Genomic DNA, 22,730 nt, shown 5'->3' with positions numbered 1-22,730 from the left:
GGGCGGAATGCCGCGCTCCGAGGGTCGGGATGAGCGGAATCCCGGGTCCCGAGGGGCGGGATGCGGGACAGGGATGCCAGGGGAGGGCGGGATGCCGGAGCGGAGGGCGGGATGCCGGAGCCGTGCCGGGCGCTCGGGGCTCTTTCCCGGGCCGCTCCGGCTGCGGGCCCGCCCGGCCAAAGTCCTGCGCCATGAGCGGGGCCCCGGGCGGCCGCCGCCCGACCTTCCCCGGGCTCCCAGGTAGGGCCGGGCCGGGGTTTTTGGGGAGGCTCGGGGCTCTCGGAGCCCCGCACCCAGTGTCGGTCCCCGCAGGAGAGCGGGTGCTCGAGGAGGCGGCGGGCGCCCGGCGGCGCTGCGGGAACGGCGGCGGCTCCGTCCCGGGGACGCTGCTCTGCACCAACCGCCGCCTCGCCTTCCTGGCCGGCCAGGTGCGGCGGGAACACCGGGAACACCGGGAACAGCGGGAACAGCGGGAACAGCGGGAACAGCGGGAACACCGGGAACAGCGGGAACAGCGGGAACAGCGGGAACACCGGGAACACGAACGGGACCCCTGCCCCGGCGCGACCCCATCCCAGCACATCCCGATCCCATCCCGATCCCATCCCGACCCCACCCCGCCGCACCCCCGCCTCCCCTCCCAGCCCGTCCCGGCTCCGCGGCACCGCCGTGTTCGCCCCGGGAGCTCCTCGCTGCAGGACATAGCGCGGGACAAGGCGCAGGGGTGCAGATCCATCCCCACCACCCTTCCCGGCACTGGGGGGACACTCTGGGGCAGTTCCCAGCCCTCCCCACTCTCCGCAGGCTCCTGGCTCCCGTGGCCTCCTCCGCTCCGAGGACGAGGTGGCCCTGCCCTGCATCCACAAACTGGTGGCAGGTAAATGGGGACACCTGGGGCACGAGGGGCGAGCTGGGCCGGTCTCGGGCTCAGCCTCATCCCCCCGACCCCAGCCAGCAGCTTCTCCAAGCCCAAGGTGCTGACGGCCGCCTCCACCCTCAAGTTCATCCCCGAGGAACTCGCCGTCTTCTGTCGGGATTTCCGCCTGCTCCACTTCTACTTCCCCGAGAGCGGCCGGGCTCCGCAGGCGTTCCGGGTACGCCGGGGAGGTGCAGGGGGGTCGCACCCCACTTTGGGGTGCCCCAGAGGAAGCCTTTGGGGGGCTCACGCCTCGCACCCCACCCCGGCTGCGCTCGCAGGTGGCCAACGCCATCGCACAGGCACGGGAGGCGGCTGCGCGGCTGGGGGATGCTGCCGAGGCACCCGATGGAGAAACCACCCCAGAGGAGGAGGAGGAGGAGGAGGAGGAGGAAGGCTCGTCCACCGTGCTGCTCTTCGAGAGCCTGCGGGACTGGGAGAAGGAGCTGCAGCGTCTGGGCGCTGCGGGCTGGAGGGTGAGCGCCGTCAATGAGCGCTTCGACATGGCCCCGAGGTACGGCCCGGGGGTCCCCCGACACTGCCTGAGCCGCTGGAAACGGCACCCGAGATTTGGGGGACCCCACCCCGCGTCCCACCTTCCCACAGCCTCCCCCAGTACCTCTGGGTGCCCAGCGGCCTTCTGGACCACGACCTCAAGAGAACTTTTGGCCACTTTCAGGAGCGACGGGTGCCTGTGAGTGCCCGGGCAGGGTGGGGGGCACTGGGAGGGGATGTGGGGGTGTCACCCCGATTTCTTTTTGCAGCGCCTGTGCTGGCACCACCCGAGTGGGGGGGACCTGCTGCGAGCCGCCAGCTTTCACCCGGCCTCAGAGCCAGGCAGCGAGGACGTGAGGTGGGTGCCAGGGGCCCTGGGGTGGGGGGCTGAGGGTGCCCCCGGCCTGGCCCCACTTGGGGGTCCCTGTGCCCCCAGCCTGGTCCCACTTGGGGTGGGGGTGCCCCCCAGCCTGGCCCCACTTGGGGGTCCCTGTGCCCCCAGCCTGGCCCCACTTGGGGGTCCCTGTGCCCCCCAGCCTGGTCCCACTTGGGGGTCCCTGTGCCCCCGGCCTGGCCCCACTTGGGGGTCCCTGTGCCCCCCAGCCTGGCCCACTTGGGGGTCCCTGTGCCCCCGGCCTGGCCACATTTGGGGCTCCCTGTGCCCCCAGCCTGGCCCCACTTGGGGGTCCCTGTGCCCCCCAGCCTGGTCCCACTTGGGGGTCCCTGTGCCCCCAGGCTGGCCCCATTTGGGGGTCCCTGTGCCCCCCAGCCTGGCCCTATTTGGGGCTCCCTGTGTCCCCCAGTCTTGTCCCACTTGGGGCTCCCTGTGCCCCCGGCCTGGTCCCATTTGGGGCTCCCTGTGCCCCCCAGCTTGGCCCCACTTGGGGGTCCCTGTGCCCCCCGGTCTGGTCCCACTTGGGGCTCCCTGTGCCCCCCAGCCTGGCCCCACTTGGGGGTCCCTGTGCCCCCGGCCTGGTCCCACTTGGGGGTCCCTGTGTCCCCCAGCCTGGCCCTATTTGGGGGTCCCTGTGCCCCCCAGCCTGGCCCCACTTGGGGGTCCCTGTGCCCCCAGCCTGGCCCCACTTGGGGGTCCCTGTGCCCCCAGCCTGGTCCCACTTGGGGGTCCCTGTGCCCCCGGCCTGGCCCCACTCGGGGGTCCCTGTGCCCCCCAGCCTGGTCCCACTCGGAGGTCCCTGTGCCCCCCAACCTGGCCCCACTCGGGGGTCCCTGTGCCCCCCAGCCTGGTCCCACTCGGAGGTCCCTGTGCCCCCCAACCTGGCCCCACTTGGGGGTCCCTGTGCCCCCAGCCTGGTCCCACTTGGGGTGGGGGTGCCCCCCAGCCTGGCCCCACTTGGGGGTCCCTGTGCCCCCCAGCCTGGCCCCACTTGGGGGTCCCTGTGCCCCCTGGCCTGGCCCCACTTGGGGGTCCCTGTGCCCCCTGGCCTGGTCCCACTTGGGGGTCCCTGTGCCCCTGGCCTGGCCCCACTTGGGGGTCCCTGTGCCCCCCAGCCTGGTCCCACTTGGGGCTCCCTGTGCCCCCGGCCTGGTTCCATTTGGGGCTCCCTGTGCCCCCCAGCCTGGCCCTACTTGGGGGTCCCTGTGCCCCCCAGCCTGGCCACACTTGGGGCTCCCTGTGCCCCCCAGCCTGGTCCCACTTGGGGGTCCCTGTGCCCCCCAGGTGCCTGGAGGCGCTGCTGCTGGGGGACCGTGGGCCCTGCGTGTTGGCCGACACGGCCGAGCTGCCCACGCTGGCCGACATCCAGCTCGCCCACCTGAGGCTGCGGGAGCTCTGCCTGCCTGGTGAGTGGCACCGGGCGGACCCCGAGGACCCCCAAACCCCCCTTGGGGGGGCTGGGAGCCCCCCCTTTGAAACCCCACCCCGTGGGATCCAGGCGCGGTGGCAGAGGAGAAGTGGCTCTCGGCCCTGGAGGGGACACGCTGGTTGGACCACGTCCGGTGAGCAGGGGGTCTCTGGGGTGTAGGGTGGTATTTTGGGGAAAATTCACCCTAAATCCCATGGTGGAATGTCTCCCCTGAGCCCACCTGGCACCGTGGGGTGATGGGGGCATTGTGGCGGGTGCATGAGCCACCCAAGGGGGTGACAGTGACATTTTGGGGTGCCCTGAACCCCTGTTTCTGCCCCCCAGCTCCTGCCTGAGGAAAGCAGCGGAGGTGGCGTCGCTGCTGGCAGGGAAGCGCTGCTCCGTGGTCCTGCAAGGTGTGGGGCTGGAAAAGGACGGGAGGGGGCTGGAAAGGGGACCCCCATCATCAGCACATTGCCCCCCCAGAGCCCTCGGACCGGGACCTGAACTGCCTGGTGGCCTCCCTGGTGCAGCTCCTGGGGGACCCGCACGCCCGCTCCCTGCCTGGCTTCCAGAGCCTGGTGCAGCGCGAGTGGGTGGCAGCCGGGCACCCCTTCCCACGCCGGCTGGGGCTGCAGTGCCAGGACAGCCCTCGGGAGGAGGTGAGACCCCCATTGCTGTCCCAGCGGGGTGACAGGAGCTGGACCCTGCTTAGGAGGGGTGAGACCCCCCCCCAATCCCGTATCCCCCCAGGCCCCCGTGTTCCTGCTGTTCCTGGACTGCACCTGGCAGCTCCTGTGGCAATTCCCAGCGGATTTTGGCTTCACTGAGGCTTTTCTCCTGGCGCTCCACGACAGCAGCTTCAGCCCCTACTTCAGCACTTTCCGCTTCAGCTGCCAGCGCCAGCGGGGCCACAGCGGCACGGTGAGGGGCAGGGGCACATTGCTGCACCCCCAAACCCTCCCATTTCACCCCTTCTCCTCACCCTGTCTCAGTTTCTCCATCCCCATTCCCAAACTGGGCACGGGCACCCCCAGATCTCCCATTTTACCCCTCCTTTCCCCCCAGCCCCGCTCTGTGCCTCAGTTTCCCCATCCCAAAGAGGGGGACTGACTTCCCAACCGCTTCCCCCGCAGCCCCGGCTCCCCAGCCAGATCTACCGGCCCATGGGGGGCTGGCAGGACGCCGGGGGGCACAGGGGAGGCCCCCAGCCCTGCAGCTTCCCCCCGGTGTGGGCCTGGGGCCGGCGCTACAGCCGGCAGCAGCGGGAGCAGTTCCGGAACCCCGCGGGACCCCCGGGCCCCACCGAGTCCCGGACCCCCGGCACGGTGAGTCTGGCTGGCCTGGGGGGCTGCACCCTTCTTTGCCTCCCTTTTCCCCCCCTGCCACATTTCCTCTTTCTTCCACCCCCTTTTATTCCCAAATCCTGTTTTTTCACCCCGCTTTTCCTCTCCCCCGTTTTCCCTCCACCCGTTTTTTATTTTCCCTAATTCCCCGCTCCCCTTTGCCAGCCCGCAGACCCCTGCCCGTGGCGGGGTGCCAGTCTGGTGCTGACGCTGGCCAAGGGCTCCTTGTGCGCTCACCCCCTGCCCTGGTGGGGCCGTCCCCCATGGCGGGGGTCCCCCTCAGACAGCCAGGGGACACCGGGGGGGCTCCTGGGGACCTGCCAGCCCACCCCGGGGCTGCTCCTGCCCTGCACCGCCGGGCCCTGCGTCCGCCTCTGGCACCGCTGCTACCTCAGGGGGCTGCCCCAGGAACAGGTACGGGGGAAACTGAGGCACGGGGGAGGGCTGGGGGCTGGGGGTGGTGGTTTGGGGGGGTCCCAGTCTGGCTGGGGGGGAGGATGGAGGCAGTTTGTGTGCAGCTGGTGTCTGTGTGTCCATGGGGGTGGAGGGATGGATGATGGATGGATGATGGATGATGGATGGATGGATGGATGGATGATGGATGGATGGATGGATGGTGGATGATGGATGGATGATGGACCCCATGTCCATCCATCCTATCCCGTCCATGTTCCCATCCTGTGCTGGACGTTCTGCCCCGTGTTCCCTGGACACTCTGCCCCGTGTTCCCATCCTCGTGTCCCTGTCCCATGATGATGAACACCGCACCTCTCCATGTCCTGCTCCCCGTGTCCTTGTCCCCACGCCGTGCTGGCCGCTCTCTCTGCAGCGCGGGCGCTTGGCCCCATTGCTGGCCGGGCTGGCTGAGGAGCTGCAGCTGCTGCAGGACCATCTCCACACCTGGAACCTGCAGAGACCCCACTGAGGCCTGAGGGCACCGGAGCCCACCCGCCCCGCTCAGGGGCTCTCAACAGAGAGCTGCTCCGGCTGCTCCCGCCACCTCCGGTTGCTCGCCGGTGCCGGGAAGGGCGAGCGGTGGTTACCGAGGTGTCCCCGCCGCTGCACGGGTGCTGTGGGCTCTCGGTTCCCCATTAAATCTGTGCTGCCTCCATGAGGCTCCGGGAGCTCAGCCATGGGGATGGGGATGGGGACGCTGCGGGAGCGCACACCTGGGACCTCCGCGCCGCTGGGATCATGGGGCACTGAGGGCACGTCTGGCCATGTCGGGAGAGAAAGGCCATGTCGCGACAGAAGGGGCCCTGTCGCGACAGAACGAAGGGCAGCGGTCCCTGCCCGCACCCAAGATGGCGGCCGCGCCTTCCCCTCACGACGGCTCTTCCCGCCAACGCCGCGCTCGCGCCGTGACGTCACGCCGTGCGTGCGTGCGTGCGGCGCCGCGCGCGGAGCGGGGCAAGATGGCGGCGGGGCCGATCTCGGAGAGGAACCAGGGTGGGAGCGGCGGGAGCGGCCCGGGGGCACCGGGACAGCGCTCTGGGGGCGCCTGAGGGCACCGGGGCCCTGCGGGGTGCTGGCGAGGGCTCTGTGGGGAGCGGGGAGTCCTTGGAAGCGCTGGAGGGGATTTTGAGCCGCGGGGGATACGGAGGGAGGAGCGGGCGGAGCTCCGGGGCCACGGTGGGCTGGGGTTTTTCCTGAAGGAAAAAGAGGGGCTGTGGGGCTCCTGGGTTAAGGGTGATGAGGGGGGATTGGGGTTTGTGGGGGTTTTGGCCGGAGGGTTTTGAGTGGAGGGTTTTGGGTGGAGTGATTTTGAATGGAGGGTTTTGATGGGAGGGTTTTGGGTGGAGGATTTTGGCTGGAGTGATTTTGAGGGGAGGGTTTTGAGGGGAGGGTTTTGGGTGGAGGGTTTTGAGTGGAGGGTTTTGAGTGGAGAGTTTTGAGTGGAGGGTTTTGGCCGGAGGGTTTTGGGTGGAGGGTTTTGAGTGGAGAGTTTTGAGTGGAGGGTTTTGACCGGAGGGTTTTGAGTGGAGGGTTTTGGCCGAAGGGTTTTGATGGGACGGTTTTGAGTGGAGGGTTTTGACCGGAGGGTTTTGACCGGAGGGTTTTGAGTGGAGGGTTTTGAGTGGAGGATTTTGAGTGGAGGTTTTGGCTGAAGGGTTTTGGCTGAAGGGTTTTGAGTGGAGGGTTTTGAGTGATTTTGAGCGCGGGGTGTGGCGGGATCCTGGCGCTGAGCCCCGTTCCTCGCAGATGCCACGGTGTACGTGGGGGGCCTGGACGAGAAGGTCAGCGAGCCCCTGCTCTGGGAGCTCTTCCTGCAGGCCGGGCCGGTGGTCAACACGCACATGCCCAAGGACCGGGTCACAGGCCAGCACCAGGGTGAGGGACCCCAAAAATGGCAACGAGGGGGGTGGAATTGGGGTGTGGGAGGGGTGGGGATCATCTTCTGTCCCTCAGGAGGTGTTGGTTTGCATGAAGTAGGGGTTGAATCGAGTATGAGGTGGTATAAAATAAAATCAAGGGGGTTTCAGTCAATAATTAAATGGGGTTTTTAATGAGCTGGAGTTTTAAATTGGGGTGTGGGGGGCGGCTTTGTGCCTTGAAGTCATTTAGGGGTCTTGCCCCACCCCTGAGCTCAATTGGGGTCCCCCAGGCTACGGCTTCGTGGAGTTCCTGAGCGAGGAGGACGCCGACTACGCCATCAAGATCATGAACATGATCAAGCTCTACGGCAAACCCATCCGGGTGAACAAAGCCTCGGCCCACAACAAGAACCTGGACGTGGGCGCCAACATCTTCATCGGCAACCTGGACCCCGAGATCGACGAGAAGCTCCTCTACGACACCTTCAGCGCCTTCGGGGTCATCCTGCAGACCCCCAAGATCATGAGGGACCCCGACACGGGCAACTCCAAGGGTTACGCCTTCATCAACTTCGCCAGCTTCGACGCCTCGGACGCGGCCATCGAGGCCATGAACGGGCAGTACCTGTGCAACCGGCCCATCACCGTGTCCTACGCCTTCAAGAAGGACTCCAAGGGCGAGCGGCACGGCTCGGCGGCCGAGCGGCTGCTGGCGGCCCAGAACCCCCTGTCCCAGGCCGACCGGCCCCACCAGCTCTTCGCCGACGCGCCGCCGCCGCCCTCGGTGCCCGCGCCCGTGGTCACCGCGCTGGGGCCCGGGGTCACCCCGCCAGGTGGGTGGCACGGCGTGCTGGGGTGGGCTTGAGGTGCTGGGTGCAATTCCTGCCCCTTTCCCAAATTTTTAGGGGTTTTTTCCTCCTGGCCCACTTTCCCATGTGCCTCATACCTCTATGGGACACAGCTCTTTCCCAAATTTATATGGGTTTTTTCCTCCTGGCCCACTTTCCAGCAGCTCTATGGGGCACAACTCTTTCCCAAATTTTTAGGGCTTCTTTCCCTCCTGGCCCATTTTCCAGCACCTTTATGGGGCAGGGCTCTTTCCCAAGTTTTGGGGTTTTTTTCCTCCTGACCCATTTTCCAGCACCTTTATGGGGCAGGGCTCTTTCCCAAATTTTTGGGTTTTTTTCCCCAGCTCACTTTCCAGTGTGCCTCACACCTGTATTGGGGCAGGGCTCTTTCCCAAATTTTTAGAGTTTTTTTCCTCTTGGCCCACTTTCCAGTACGTGTATAGGGTGAGGCTCTTTCCCAAATTTTGGGCATTTTTTCTCTTGGCCCACTTTCCAGCAGTGTGCCCCACACCTGCATGGTATGGAGAGGGGCTGGGAACACAAACCCTGTGAGGACCAACTGAGGGAGCTGGGGGTTTTCACCCTGGAGAAAAGGAGACTCAGGAGTGACCCCATCACTCTACAACTTCTTGTAAAATGGTTGGACTCAGGTGGGGTTGGTCTCTTTCTCCAGCAACTGGCAGAATGAGAGGTCACAGTCTCAATCTGCCTCAAGGGAAATGTAGGTTGGATATCAGGAAAAGGTTTTTTACAGAAAGAGTGATAAAGTTCTGGAGTGGCTGCCTGGGGAGGTGGTGGAGTCACCATGCCTGGATGTGTTTAAAAAATGCCACTGGGTGCCATAGTTGAGTTGAGCTGTTGGGGCTGGCTTGGATTTGATGATCTCAAAGTTCCATCTCTGATAATTCAGTGAATTCTGTCATTCCCCTTTTGCTCCAGGCCTGCCTCCCCCCGGCTCCTTCCCTCCGCCGGTGCCGCCTCCCGGAGCGCTGCCCCCGGGGATGCCCCCGGCCATGCCCCCGCCGCCGATGCCCCCGGGCGCCGGAGCCCCGGGACCGCCCTCGGGAGCCGCCCCCGCCGGGGGACACCCCCCTCACCCGCACCCCTTCCCACCGGGAGGGATGCACCACCCAGGTACGGGGCTGGGAGGGGACCGGGAGGGGCTGGAGGGGACCGGGAGGGGCTGGGAGGGGACCAGGAGGGGACCAGGAGGGGCTGGGAGGGACCGGGAGGGGACCGGGAGAAGCTGGGAGGGGACCGGGAGGGGCTGGGAGGGGACCGGGAGGAGCTGGGAGGGGACCGGGATCAGAATCTCCTCCTCTTTTTATCTCCTCTACACTTCTCCTTTCCTCCCACTTCCTGCTGGACCCTTCAACCGATTCAAACATCAGCGAGTTACTGAATTTCTGGCTTAGAACTAATTAGCTGACTGGTCCCTTTAAGCGTGGCATCCAGTAATTTTTTTGATAATTTATCAAAATACTGGAAAATCTGAGTGGGGGTTGTGTTTGCTGAAGGATTTGGGGAGTTCAGGAGGTTGTTGCTGGCTGGGAGGCACCAGTTTTGCCTTGAGTTGGGAGGGTGTGGGATGCAGGGACAGGGGAAGGAAGGAAAGCAGTGATGCAGAGAGGGAAGGCAGGAGCTGATTTTGGCATTAATAATTTAATGAAACCACTTTTCCCCCTGATTTCCCCACTCTTTTGGCCCTGTGGTCCTGGGAAGGAGCTGTGTCTGGATCTCAGCTCTGTGTTCAAAAGCACAGATTTTGTGAAATGTGCAGTTTAATGATTCTCTGGGATTTGTTTGATCTCGTGGCTCCAGAGCCGCCCTAATTAGGGAGCTTTGTGTGATCCTGCCCTGGCCAGGCCAGGAACAGATGCTGCAGGGCCTGAGCAGAGCCAATTACACCTGGCCAGGGAAAACTTGCTCAGGAAGAAAGAATCATTGGTTTATTTGGTGTTTTTAATGGGATAAAATGGGATAACTGGGAGAAAGGAAGTTTGGGGGGACCCTGGCTGCCCCAGTTGGAGCAGGACAGCCTCCCACAGTTGTCCAAATTCTCCAGGGATGGGGATTCCTCACTGTGCCACGCTTCTCTTTTCCCACCCACTTGCATCCAAACCCTTTCCTTTTGCTTTAAACTCCGTGTTCCCTTCTCTTTAAACCCCTTTTCGGCAGCAGAAGCCCCCCCTGCACTCAGGATTTCCAGTCCCAGCTGGAATTTTGAATCCTGAGGTGGGGGGGGGGGTTCCTGCCACCCCTAACTCCATCATCCCCCCAGGAATGCCGCCCATGCAGGTGCACCACGGGCCGCCTGGCATGGGGCAGCACCACCCAGGACCCCCAGGCTCTGGGGGGCAGCCACCCCCAAGGCCCCCCCCGGGAATGCCACACCCCGGACCACCCCCCATGGGGCTCCCCCCACGGGGGCCACATTTCGGATCTCCCATGGGTGAGTGGGGTCTGTTTTGGGGGACTCTGCTCTGGGGGAGGAGGAGGAGGGGATGAAGCAAGACCTGGGGGACCTGGCACCCCCCCCTCCCCAAATCTGGGGTCTTTAGGGGCTTCCTCAGTGTGACCCTGCAGACCCCCCCGTGGGGAAATCCACAACTTTGGGATGGTTCTGGGGGTCTTGGGAACAATTCCTGCTTTTGGGGAGCGTTTGCCAAGCTGGAGTGGGAGGGGGCACCTGTGGGTGGGGTGGGGTGGGGTGGGCACCTCCAGGGAAGTTTGGGGGTGGCTTTGGGCTGGTGGGCCGTGTTCCTGCAGCGGGTTTGGGGGGGCTTTGTCCTTTCCCCCTGGCACTGACCCCCCCCTGTCCCCCACAGGTCACCCCGGGCCGCTGCCGCACCACGGGCTCCGCGGGCCCCCCCCGCTGATGCCGCCCCACGGCTACAACGGGCCCCCCCGGCCCCCCCCCTACGGCTACCAGAGGGTCCCACTGCCCCCTCGGCCGGCGCAGAGACCCCCGGGAGTGCCCCCCCGCGGGCCCCTGCGGGGACCCCTGCCCTGAGAGGCGGGGGGCTCTCTGCTCCCCATCCTCCCACGGCCCCTGCCATCGACATTCCCATCCCTGCAAAGCCCCGGGGGCCACCCCCTACTCCTCCCTTCCCTCCCCGTTTTCTCCCCTCTGTTTATTTTTATAGTGATAATTTTCCTCCCTCTCTCCCCATCTCCTACCGTTTCTCTTTTCCAAGCTCCTTTTTACTGGGTTTTGTTGGTTTTGTATGGGAAGTAGTGGCCACCCACTTGCAAATAAAGGATTTGAGGAACCAAAAGGGTTTGTGGATTGGGGATGAGGCTCTGCTGAGATCTCTCCCCTGCTTGGGCCTTTGGGAAGAACCAGGCTGAAGGGATTTGGGACAGAGCTGATCCATGATCTGATCCCTGCTCTCTCCAGCTGCTCCAGGAGATGTCTGGATTTCCGTTCTTGAGCTGCCCAAATCCAGGTTTGACTGTGGAATATTTTGGTGCCAAAGTTTAGACAAAGTCAAACATTCCCCAGGGAAATCTTCAAGAGGCTTGGAGCCCACAAATCCCTTCTGCTGCCCCTGGGCAGTGCCAGAGCCTCCAGGAGCTGGGAGTTTGTGGGGGGACATGGAAGTGGGAATTTGCTGCTTGCTTCCTTCTCATCCTAGGGAAGGTTGGAGCCCACTCCTGACCCTTCACATCCAGAAATGTGGGGAGAACCCCACGTGGACTTGGTGGAGGGAGTGGGTTTAGGTGTAAGGGGTGGGATGTGTGTGGGGACGGGTTCCCTGTGGTGCTGAGAGCCAAGGGGCTGAAGAGATCTCCAGTACCCAAAGAACCCTGGGTGGGTGCAGGGCACCCCAGGGTGGCATTTCCCTGCTCCTCAGTCATGGAAGCCACCAGGATCCCTCCTGGAGCAGCCAATCTCCCTGCCTGGACACAATCATCGTCCCCTTTTCCCCTGGGGGTATCCAGTGTCACCCCCAGTTTTATCTCATCATCCATGGTGTTATCCTGTCATTCCCAGTTACATCCCACCTTGCAGTCCATTGTCAGCCCTGATTTTCTCCCATTTTTACCTGTTTTTATCCCATCCCACCTTGCAGTCCACTGTCAGCTCTGATTTTCTCCCCTTTCCTCCCATTTTTACCAATTTTTATCCCATCCCACCTTGCAATCTGCTGTCAGCCCTGATTTTCTCCCATTTTTACCCATTTTTATCCCATTCCCCTCAGCTCTTTCCCACTCCTTGTGTTTCTCTGTCCTTCTGCCAAGCCTGTTCCCTCTGATGAGCCACAAAAAAACCCCCGGGGCCGAGCAGAGCTCTGTAGTGACAGTGGCACATGAGTCACCGGGAGCCTCGGGATGTGGCACTCCTTGTCCCCTCCCTGGATCCCACAGCCTGGATCCCGGCGCTGCCCATTTTCCAGGGATGCTCCTCCACTCCTGCACTTCCATCCCCCTTTTAGTTGGTTTTTTTTGTTTTTTTGGTTTTTTTTTCCTCCACAATTGCTTCTCAGCTCCTGGATTTGTAAATCCTTCCCAGTGCAGACTGGTCCCCGTCCCTGTTTTCCAGTCTGAGGGGGTGAAGTGACGGATCCTGACTGTGAGGTTTTGGGGTTGACACCCTGGAAACTGGGACGGGGTCAGCTCATTGCAGGGGATGCAGGAGGATTGGGGTTCTGGGAAGATTTGGGCCCTGGGAATGTTGGGATGCAGGATGAAGGAGCTCTGGGAACATTGGAATTCCAGGGAAGCCCTGGGAATGATGCAGGATGAAGGAGCTCTGGGAACATTGGAATGCCAGGGAAGGGGTTCAGGGAAGATTTGGGCTCTGGGAATGTTGGGATGCAGGATGAAGGAGCTCTGGGAACACTGGAATGAATGCCAGGGAAGATTTGAGCTCTGGGAATGATGCAGGATGAAGGAGCTCTGGAAACATTGGAATGCCAGGGAAGCCCTGGGAATGATGCAGGATGAAGAGGCTCTGGGGACATTGGAATGCCAAAAAAGGGGTTCAGGGAACATCTTGCTTGTGGGGGCACCCCAAACCCTGCTCGCTGTGCAGGGCCCCCCACTCTGAGCTCAGCCAGTCCCAGGAGCACCCAGCACCCCACAGCCCCGGGATATGGGGCCGGACATCTGTGGGTCCCAATTTCCCACCCTCGAGAAGCCATCCATGGGAAATGGGGGTGGGTTTGGACATCCCACCCTGCAATGTGCATCTCCAGCCGTAACCCCCCTCCCCACCACCACCACCACCTAAAAAATTCATCGGGGGCTTTTGTGTCGCGTTGTAGCCTAGGGGCCGAGCCTGGACGATTTGATCCCAAAAAAAAATCCCAATCCAGCCCCGCGGAGGCCGTGACTCAGCCGTGACGGGGGCGGGGGCGGGCGGGCTGAGCTTCTCCGCGGGATCCGGGGGGGCTCCGGCCTCACGCCCCCCATCCCACCGCCGCTCCCCGCCGCCCGCAGCCTCCGGAGCGGCTCCATCCCGGCGGCTCCATCCCGGGAGCCCCGATCCCGCGGGAGCTCCGCTGCGCATCCCGGGAGCTCCATCGCATCCTCCCCGGTGGGCCGAGCCCCCCGCCCCCACCGAGCCCCCCCGGTTCTCGGCGTGCCGTGGTTGATCCCTCCCTTCCCGGGGCTGCGCCGATGGACTCTCCCAGCGCTCCCGGTGTGCGGCGGAGGCTGCGGCGGTAGCGCTGGTACCCGGGAGCTGCTGCCGGAGCATCCTCTTCCCTCTCCGTTATCCCTCCCCGAGCATCCTTCACGCCGGAGCATCCCCCTCGCCGGCGCCGGGAAGGAGCTGGAGCGGGGCTGAGCCAGGTAAGGAGGAACAAAACGGGTTTATAGCCCGCATCCCCCCTCCCCGCGGCGTTAATCGGCGTCCTCGGAGCCGCTGATGGATTCGGGGTTCGGCTTCCCTACTTGCTGTGGCCATTTTGTCCTGGAAAACCTTCTCTGGAGCCCGGCTTTGCTTTTGGATGTGCGTTTTTGGGGGCTCCTCTCATCCACCCCCCCACCCCGCGCCTGTGGCCGCAGAGCAGCCGGAGGGGGTCGGGAATTCGCCGCAGGGACGGGAGGGGGGAACCGGGGGGGTTTTTGGGGGGATGTTGGGGGGTGACCTTGGACACGAGCGATTCCCAACTCTTCCCCCTTGTCGCCATGTTCCTGGCGTTCCGCAGGGAGGCTGGGGGCTGCGGGGGGGGGTTTGGGGGGGATGCAGCCCCCCAGCGTGGGAATCCCGGGGGTTTTGGGGTGCAGGGTTGCATCCATCCTCGGCTGCGCTTGGATGCGTGGCAGGAGGAGACGGATCCAGAGCCGATAACCTTGTCCAGAGCTGTCCAACGCCACGACGGGGCTGCAGGGCCAGCGGCGTGTTCAGCCCCCAGACGGGCATTTTTTGGGGGGATCTCCCTGGCTCCCACATTTCAGGGACTGTGATCTGGGGGATTTCTGGCTCTCCTGTGGGATCCAAGCCCTGATCTCAGCCAGCTCTGGCTCCTGGCGTCGGCTCGGCCGCTCCAGGCTGCCCGGTTTGTACGGCACCGAGCCAGCCGTGACCTTGCTCCCCGGCCCATCCTCTTCCTCACCGTGCACCCAGCCTCTCCCTGCTCCCCATTCCTCCTCCCGGCCCCCCAACACCTCCCCAGTGCCGGCCCCACACGGGGATGTTCCAAAGGGAACCACAAGCCTGGATGGAGCAAAATGACCTTGGTCACGGATCAGGAGCTCCGCAGGCCCACGGGACCCCCAGGGAGGGGATTTGGGGTGTCCCCGCAGCCAGAGGGGAGGACATGGGGGGGAATTTGCCATTTTATCCTGTAAAACCTGCCTCTGCCCAGGAATTGGGGCCCGTGCTTGCCGCAGCCCCCCTCCCTGCAGGGTTTCCGAAGGGCTAAATTTAGCGTCCCTGCGTGCCCTGTCCCCTCGCCTGGGCAGGGGGGGACACGTCGCCGGCTGCGTCCCTCTGCCCGCAGCTCCTTCCCGCCTCGCCGGGGATAAAAATAGCATTTTTTGGGGAGGGGAGGGGGGGTCACGACGTCCCCTGAGGGTGGAGCAGCAGACGGGCTGGGGGGCTCCATCCCTGTCACGAGCTGAGCCGGGCTCTGTGCAGTGGGTGTGGGGACGCTGGGCTGGGCTGGGAGATGCTAGCACGTGAGGGGACGAGGAGATGCCACCCCCAGGGATTCTCCTCCCCCCAGGGGACTCGTGGTACCCGCAGCCCCCTTTGGCTGGTGTCTCCTGCAGTAAATCCTGCAGTGAGCGTGGCCTGCCACGCACGGGTCACTGTCACTCCAGGGACCCCCCCGAGGGGCTCCTGTACCTGGAGCCACCCAGCAGGGCAGTGCTGGGAGGGTTTGGGGACCTCCATGCCCTCAGGGGCTGACCCCCCTCATCCTCCCTGTGGTGTCCAAGGAAATGGGGATACGTGCTGATGGCCTTGTTTTTTTGGGGTGACTCGCAGTCCTGGGGATGCTCACGTCCCTGATGTCCCCCCAGCTCCCCCAGTGCTTTGGGATGAAGGCAGAAGGGATGGATCCAGGGGGATTGGGGGGTCCCAGTGAGCTGTGGCAGCTGGAATCCCCCACATGAGGGGAAGGGGGCTGGCATGGAGCTAACGTCTCTCAGCCCATCCCCACTCCAGCTCCTGCCTGCTGCTTCACTGGGGTGGGGTGGGGGTCCCCAAATCCTCCTGTTTCCATCCAAGACGGAGAAAAAGCACAAGGTGGCACACAGGGCTGCTACCACCCAACCTCAGCCTGGTTTTATCTGGGCTCCCCAGGTCCAGGCTGGCATCCAGGGTCCTCCCACACCCCGTTCCACGGATGGGTAGCTCCATCACCCCTCTCCCCTCACCCCGGGCCTGAGGGCGCAGCCCCCGACGCAGAGACCCCCCCACCTCCACCCCCAGCGCCCCGTGCCAGCCCAAGGGCGCCATGGACGAGTCGTTCCGGGACCGGACCGCGTTCATCCGCGGCGCCAAGGACATCGCCAAGGAGGTGAAGAAGCACGCGGCCAAGAAGGTGAGCCGGGGCATGGACCGAGTGCAGGACGAGTACACCCGGCGCTCCTACTCCCGCTTCGAGGAGGAGGAGGATGACGAAGACTACGCGCCCCAGGACGGCTACTACCGAGGGGGCGAGGGGGCCAACGAGGAGGAGGGGGTGTCCAGCGACGCCACTGAAGGCCACGATGAGGAGGACGAAATCTATGAGGGAGAGTACCAAGGGATCCCCCGGCAGGAGTCGCTGAAAGGGGGGGAGCGCCTGGGGGCCGCGGCGGCCGCCGGCGCTTTCGACGACAGCGAGGGGCAGCGCAGGAAGGACCGGGAGGAGCTGGCGCAGCAGTACGAGCTGATCCTGCAGGAATGCGGCCACGGCCGCTTCCAGTGGACCCTCTACTTTGTCCTGGGCCTGGCCCTCATGGCTGACGGCGTCGAGGTCTTTGTGGTGGGCTTCGTCCTACCCAGCGCCGAGAAGGACATGTGCCTCTCCGACTCCAACAAGGGCATGCTGGGTGAGGAGAGGGGCACGGGGGGCAGGTAGGGGGATGTGGGAGTCGTGGATAGGGGGGTAGGAGGGGCACTGGGAGGTGTGGGGAGGTGTAGGGCGTGAGGACATGTTGGGGGGGCAGAAGAGCGCGGGAGGGTGGGGACACGGAGCTGGGGAGGGGGGAGGACATGGGGGGCTCAGGGAGATGGAGGGGGAGGTCATAGGGGCTATGGAAGAATGCAGGAAGAATTGGGAAGCCTTGGGATGTGGGGTCCAGGAAGGGATGTGGGGTGAAGGACACCCTGGTGAGGGCTCCCACCATCCTCATCCCAGTCCCACACTGGTCCCCACATGAGCACTGGTGAGGGGAGCGAGCTCAGAAACTTGGGCTGACTAGTGGGTGCTGAGACTGGGTTTGGGGGGCCGTGGGGGGCTTTGTTTGATTGTTTCCCCCTTCTCTGTGATACCTGCCAGAGCCTGACAACCCCCCCAAATCCCAGGGGACATCAGTGCCCCCCGTCCCTGAGATCTGGCAACCTTGGGACAGGGGGAGGGGCTGGGTGTGGGGGTCCTGGGGGTACATCTGCCCCCCGTGTCCCACAGTCCCTGAGCAGAACAGGGGGACAACACAGGATTCTGTCCCCTCCCAAAAGGGGACGCAGCATTTTGGGGAGAGTGTCCCTGCCCGCTGCCCTCCCCCAGTGCCGAGGATGCTCCCTCTCCTCCGGGTGACTCGGGGTGCAGGTCCCTGTGTCCCCCAGGACTGACCTCGCTGCGTGTCCCCCTCCCCAGGCCTCATCGTGTACCTGGGCATGATGGTGGGCGCGTTCGTGTGGGGCGGGCTGGCCGACCGGCTGGGCCGAAGGCAGTGCCTCCTCATCTCCCTCTCCGTCAACAGCGTCTTCGCCTTCTTCTCCTCCTTCGTCCAGGGCTACGGCACCTTCCTCTTCTGCCGCCTGCTCTCGGGCGTGGGGTAAGGGGGCCCGGCCGCGCGGGGACCCCCAGAGCAGGGGGTGGCGTGTGGTGGGGCGTGGGGTGATGCCGCTCCCTCCCCTCCGTCCCCAGCATCGGCGGCTCCATCCCCATCGTCTTCTCCTACTTCTCGGAGTTCCTGGCGCAGGAGAAGCGCGGGGAGCACCTGAGCTGGCTCTGCATGTTCTGGATGATCGGGGGCATCTACGCTTCCGCCATGGCCTGGGCCATCATCCCCCACTACGGTAGGAGCCCTGGGCTGGTGGCACGCAGCGGGTGCGCCGGGGCTCGGCCCCACCGCCGTGTCCTGTCCCTGTCCAGGCTGGAGCTTCCAGATGGGCTCCGCGTACCAATTCCACAGCTGGAGGGTCTTCGTCCTCGTCTGCGCCTTCCCCTCGGTCTTCGCCATCGGGGCGCTCACCACCATGCCGGAGAGCCCACGCTTCTACCTTGAGGTGGGGTCTGGGGGGCCACGGGGGGAACCTGGGGTGCAGCGGGGTCCTGGAACGGGGGTCCCATCATGGAAGGGACGCCCAGGTAGGGGTGGAGATGGGGTAACCCAGACAGGGGGTGGTGAGGTCTGGACAGGAAACCCCAGCTGGGTTTTGGAGAGGGGTGGGAGTAGGCAGGAACCCCCAAGTGGGTGATGGGACCCCCCCCCCCAGAGGGATGATGAGGTGATGAAGGTGGTGATGAAGATGGTGGAGGGATGAAGATGGTGGAGGGATCCCCGGCTGGGTGGCAGAACCCAGGTGGGTGGTGGAACCCAGACTGCTGATGGGGGGTCAGGGTCTGGCTCCGGGGTGTCCCAGGGTGACTTTTTCCTGCCCTCACAGAACGGGAAGCACGATGAGGCCTGGATGGTGCTGAAGCAGGTCCATGACACCAACATGAGGGCCAAGGGCCACCCTGAGAGGGTTTTCTCGGTAAGGACCCCCCAGGACTCAGCCCTGGGGTCCCCAGCACCCCGAGTGAGGGTGGGGTGTCCTCCAGGCACAGGGGTGCAATTCCCACCTCTGGGAAAAGCACCACCTGGGGAATGCAGTTCTGCTGTACCAGGTGGGGAAACTGAGGCACAAGGCAGTGCTTCCTGGTGCCCCCAAACTGTCCCACCCCCAGGTCACCCACATCAAGACCATCAAGCGGGAGGACGAGCTCATCGAGATCCAGTCGGACACCGGGACGTGGTACCGGCGCTGGCTGGTCCGATGCCTCAACCTGTCCCAGCAGGTGAGGCCGGGGCCACCCAGGGGTCCCTGTGCCCGCTGTCACCTCCCATGTCCTTGTCACCTCCCGTGTCCCTCCGCAGGTCTGGAGCAACTTCCAGCAGTGCTTCGTGCCCGAGTACCGGCGGGTGACGCTGATGATGATGGCGGTGTGGTTCACCATGTCCTTCAGGTGCTGCGGGGTGGGATGGGGTGGGGTGGGATCCGTGGGGTAAAATGGGATTAGTGGGATGGGATGGGACCCATGGGATAAAATGGGATTAGTGGGATGGGATGGGATCCATGGGATGGGATCCATGGGATAAAATGGGATGGGATTGATGGGATGGGATGGAATCAGTGGGATGGGATCGATGGGATGGGATTGAATCAGTGGGATGGGATCGATGGGATGGGATTGAATCAGTGGGATGGGATCAATGGGATGGGATTGATTGGATTGATGGGATGGGATGGGATCCATGGGATAAAATGGGATCAATGGGATGGGATGGGATCCATGGGATGGGACGGGATCCATGGGATGGAATCATTGGGATGAGATGGGATGAGATCAATGGGATGGGATCCATGGGATGGGATGGGATCAATGGGATGGGATCCATGGGATGGAATGGGTTGTGATCCATGGGATGGGATAGGATCCATGGGATAAGATGGGATCAGTGGGATGGGATGGAATTGATGGGATGGGCTGGGATCAGTGGGATGTGATGAGATCCATGGGATGAGGTAGGATGGGATCCATGGGAGGGGATGGGATCAATGGGATGGGATGGGATTAACGGGATGGGATCAATGGGATGGGTCGGGGCAGCACCAAGCGGGATGGGATGGAACCAGCATCACTGGGCTAGCACTGGGAGCTCAGGGCTGGCCCTGGCAGCCCTGGGCCAGCTCTGGCACGCCCAGGTGTGTGGTGCCCGCTCACCCCTGTCCCCGCAGCTACTACGGGCTCACCGTGTGGTTCCCGGACATGATTAAGCACCTGCAGAGCATCGAGTACGCGTCGCGCACGAAGCTCTTCACGCGCGAGAAGGTCCGGCACTTCACCTTCAACTTCACCCTGGAGAACCAAGTGCACCGTGGTGGGGAGTATTTCAACGACAAGTGAGTGAGGGGAGGCTGAGCCTGGGGTTGCTGAGCTTGGGGCTGCTCATCGGGGGTCCCCTCCTGTCCCCCCGTGCAGGTTCATCGGGCTGAAGATGAAGTCGGTGACGTTCGAGGACTCGCTCTTTGAGGAGTGTTACTTCGAGGACATCACTTCCAGCAACACCTTCTTCAAGAACTGCACCTTCATCTCCACCGTCTTCTACAACACAGGTGGGGGAATGGGATCCCCGTGTCCACGCAGTGGGTTTTGATGGGGATGGGGGTGAGCCAGCAGCTTGGCAGAAGGTCAGGAAAGCCCCCAGCGGCACGATGGAGTTGGAGTGGTAGAGGTAATGTGGTCCTCGACGGGGTGGTGGAGGTGTGGTTGACCCATGTCTTGGTTTGAAAAGCAAAACCAGTGAGAGGCTCTAAGTCAGAAATACAATTTATTCAGAAAAGGGGACAAAGAACCAAATAGATACAACAGCACAAAAGAAGAACCACTGACAGAGTCAGAGATACAACCTGACACTCGCTGGCTGGGGCAGTGGTGGCAGATATGGCTCTGTCCAAGCAGTGCTCCTGTAGACTGATGGAGTTTCCCTCTGGAGGTCCAGTGTAGAGAAGGTCTCAGCTGTTCCTCTTGGAAGAGGGGATCTCCTTGATGTGTGCACAACCCTGTTATATCTTGGAGGGACATAATTTGGCTCCTCCCTCTGGACGGAGCCTCTCACAATAGAACACTATGATCTTATCAATCATGTGGCTAAAAGAACAGGCCCTCCTGAAGGGATTTATCCTTGAGTCACGAGATAAGGGGAGGAAAAAAAAAGGAATTGCAGCTCGAGGTGGTTATGGACTACACCCCAATATTATAACCTGGGACACCCAGCAGGTGGGGCGGGAGGGGTGTGCACGGCGATTGGGGTGACCCCCACGGCCCCGCTGTGCCCCCAGATCTCTTCGAGTACAAGTTCATCAACAGCCGGGTGCTGAACAGCACGTTCCTGCACAACAAGGAGGGCTGCCAGCTGGACTTCAGCGACGACAACAACGCCTACATGATCTACTTTGTCAGCTTCCTGGGCACCCTGGCCGTGCTCCCCGGGAACATCGTCTCGGCCCTGCTCATGGACAAGATCGGCCGCCTGCGCATGCTGGGTGGGCAACGGGACGGGCTCGGGGCAGCCTGGTGGGGCTGGGGGGTCCTGGAGGTGCCTTCAGGTTCTCCATCTTCTTCACCCACCTCCCACCCGCTGGGTCACTTCATCGCCATCACCTTCACCCCGCTGCGTCGCTGTCGAGGCAGGACGGGAACGAAAAGACTCTGATCAGAAGGCTGCTGAGAGTAAAACTCTGATTTATTCAAAATATCCTGCTCTTTTATACAGAGCTTTGCAAGGACCAAATCCATTGGTTCTGAAGCGAAAACAACTCAAAGCATTGGTGCAGAGTGCTTGATGCACAGTGATAGAACTTAACTATAAACAGTGTGAAAAACAGGAGAGATAAAGGATTATTTATATTCTTTCCAGCTCTTTCTCAGGCGTCTGCCTGGCTAGAAACTCTCAGCTTCTTTCTTAGACTGAATCTGAGTTCCACCCCGCTGGGTCACCCCACCTCCATCACCCCTCTGGGGACTTTCCTGATCCTCCTCCCACCCACCGGTCACCTCCATCTCTGGTGACCTCTCGGGGACCTCCTGGTGGGTCACCCCCATCTCCCTCTCCCCTTTGGGACTGTCATCTCCCACCCCGTGCCTCAGTTTCCCTGTGCTCTGACGTGTCCATGTGTCCCCCAGCCGGCTCCAGCGTCATGTCCTGCGTCAGCTGCTTCTTCCTGTCCTTTGGGAACAGCGAGTCTGCCATGATCGCGCTGCTCTGCCTCTTCGGCGGGGTCAGCATCGCCTCCTGGAACGCGCTCGACGTGCTCACCGTGGAGCTGTACCCCTCTGACAAGAGGTGGGGGCCTGGCACGGAGCCTTTGGGTGCAAGGAGTGAAGTTTTGGGTGCAAGGAGTGAAGTTTTGGGTGCTGGGTGGAGATTTTGGGTGCAAGGAGCAAAGATTTGGGTGTAAGGAGCAAAGATTTGGGTGCTGGGTGGAGGTTTTGGGTGCTGGTGGGAGGTTTTGGGCACAAGGAGTGGAGTTTTGGGTTCTGGGTGGGAGGTTTTGGGTGCTGGGTGGAGATTTTGGGCACAAGGAGTGAAGTTTTAGGTGCGAGGAGCGAAGATTTGGGTGCTGGGTGGAGATTTTGGGTGCAAGGAGTGAAGATTTGGGTGCAAGGAGTGAAAATTTGGGTGCAAGGAGCGAAGTTTTAGGTGCTGGGTGGAGATTTTGTGTGAAAGGAGTCAAGTGTTGAGTGCAAAGAGTGAAGTTTTTGGTGCAAGGAGTGAAGTTTTGGGTGCTGTGTGGAGGTTTTGGGTGCAAAGAGTGAAGTTTTGGGTGCAAGGAGCGAGGTTTTGGGTACTGGGTGGGAGGTTTTGTGACCATTTAAGGTTTTAGAGTTCCCATTTTGGGGTGCTGGGTGCCCGTTTAAGGTTTTAGAGTTCCCATTTTGGGGCGTTGGGCGCCCATTTAAATATTTTGACTGCCCATTTTGGAGTCCCCAGTGCCCATTTCACCCTTCCAGGTGCCACTTTCGTGGTGCCACCCGCCCACCTCAGGTGCCCCCGTGAGGCTGAGCACCCACATCTTCCTCCAGGGGTTGCCCCCACCAAACCATTCCCTCCTCATCCTCCCCAGGACGACGGCCTTTGGCTTCCTGAACGCTCTGTGCAAGCTGGCAGCCGTGCTGGGCATCAGCATCTTCACGTCCTTCGTGGGCATCACCAAGGCCGTGCCCATCCTCTTCGCCTCGGCCGCGCTGGCCCTCGGCAGCTCCCTGGCCCTCAAACTGCCCGAGACACGGGGGCAGGTCCTGCAGTGATGGGGGGAGCTGGGGGAGAGGGGAACCCCCTCCTCGCTTGGGGGAACCCCCAAAATTCAGCGTTTCCCCCTCCCCACCTTCCTCCTCCTCCTCCTCCTCCTCCTCGTGCCCCCGGGGTTAGTCGCGTTAGACACTGTGAAACGTCTTCTCGGAGCATTTGGGATCTTTTTCATTTGCACTTGGACTCCCCCTGCCCCCCCAAAAAAAAATAATCCCCCCTTGTACCTCCAAAACCTCCAACTCCCCCCAAAAAATCCCAAATTCTCCCCCTCAGCCTCTCCCCCCCAATTTCTTTTCTTGGTGTCATCCCCCCCCTTTTTGTGA

The 22,730-nt window shown here is 62.7% G+C and overlaps 3 protein-coding genes across 3 annotated transcripts; all 3 read left to right on the top strand.

The window, feature by feature from the left end:
• Nucleotides 1-191: 191 nt before the first annotated feature.
• MTMR11 (myotubularin related protein 11) lies at nt 192-5,673 on the top strand. Its single transcript, XM_041721103.2, has 15 exons — nt 192-240; nt 313-428; nt 805-877; nt 952-1,094; nt 1,198-1,430; nt 1,523-1,610; nt 1,681-1,769; nt 3,090-3,211; nt 3,304-3,367; nt 3,559-3,629; nt 3,700-3,875; nt 3,967-4,137; nt 4,350-4,541; nt 4,725-4,973; nt 5,389-5,673. Exons 1-15 carry the CDS (start codon nt 192-194, stop codon nt 5,482-5,484), a joined length of 1,932 nt encoding a protein of 643 aa, XP_041577037.2. The 3' UTR covers nt 5,485-5,673.
• A 7-nt stretch (nt 5,674-5,680) lies between these two features.
• SF3B4 (splicing factor 3b subunit 4) lies at nt 5,681-10,879 on the top strand. The gene is made up of 6 exons (XM_030291323.4): nt 5,681-6,008; nt 6,762-6,890; nt 7,165-7,707; nt 8,662-8,856; nt 10,004-10,174; nt 10,551-10,879. The coding sequence occupies exons 1-6, from the start codon at nt 5,780-5,782 to the stop codon at nt 10,733-10,735; spliced, it is 1,452 nt and encodes a 483-aa protein (XP_030147183.2). The 5' UTR covers nt 5,681-5,779; the 3' UTR covers nt 10,736-10,879.
• Nucleotides 10,880-13,077: 2,198 nt separating this feature from the next.
• Nucleotides 13,078-22,618, top strand: SV2A (synaptic vesicle glycoprotein 2A). The gene is made up of 13 exons (XM_030291250.4): nt 13,078-13,521; nt 15,482-16,215; nt 16,983-17,163; nt 17,256-17,407; nt 17,484-17,617; nt 17,999-18,088; nt 18,282-18,392; nt 18,472-18,560; nt 19,334-19,498; nt 19,578-19,711; nt 20,438-20,641; nt 21,282-21,441; nt 22,223-22,618. Exons 2-13 carry the CDS (start codon nt 15,636-15,638, stop codon nt 22,404-22,406), a joined length of 2,184 nt encoding a protein of 727 aa, XP_030147110.1. The 5' UTR covers nt 13,078-13,521; nt 15,482-15,635; the 3' UTR covers nt 22,407-22,618.
• The last annotated feature ends 112 nt before the right edge of the window (nt 22,619-22,730 follow it).

Source organism: Taeniopygia guttata, chromosome 25 (genome assembly GCF_048771995.1).
Source record: "Taeniopygia guttata chromosome 25, bTaeGut7.mat, whole genome shotgun sequence".
In the NCBI taxonomy this organism is placed as follows: Eukaryota; Metazoa; Chordata; class Aves; order Passeriformes; family Estrildidae; genus Taeniopygia; species Taeniopygia guttata.
The sequence above is the reverse complement of the archived record's forward strand: the minus strand, read 5'-3'. Positions and strand labels throughout refer to the sequence as shown.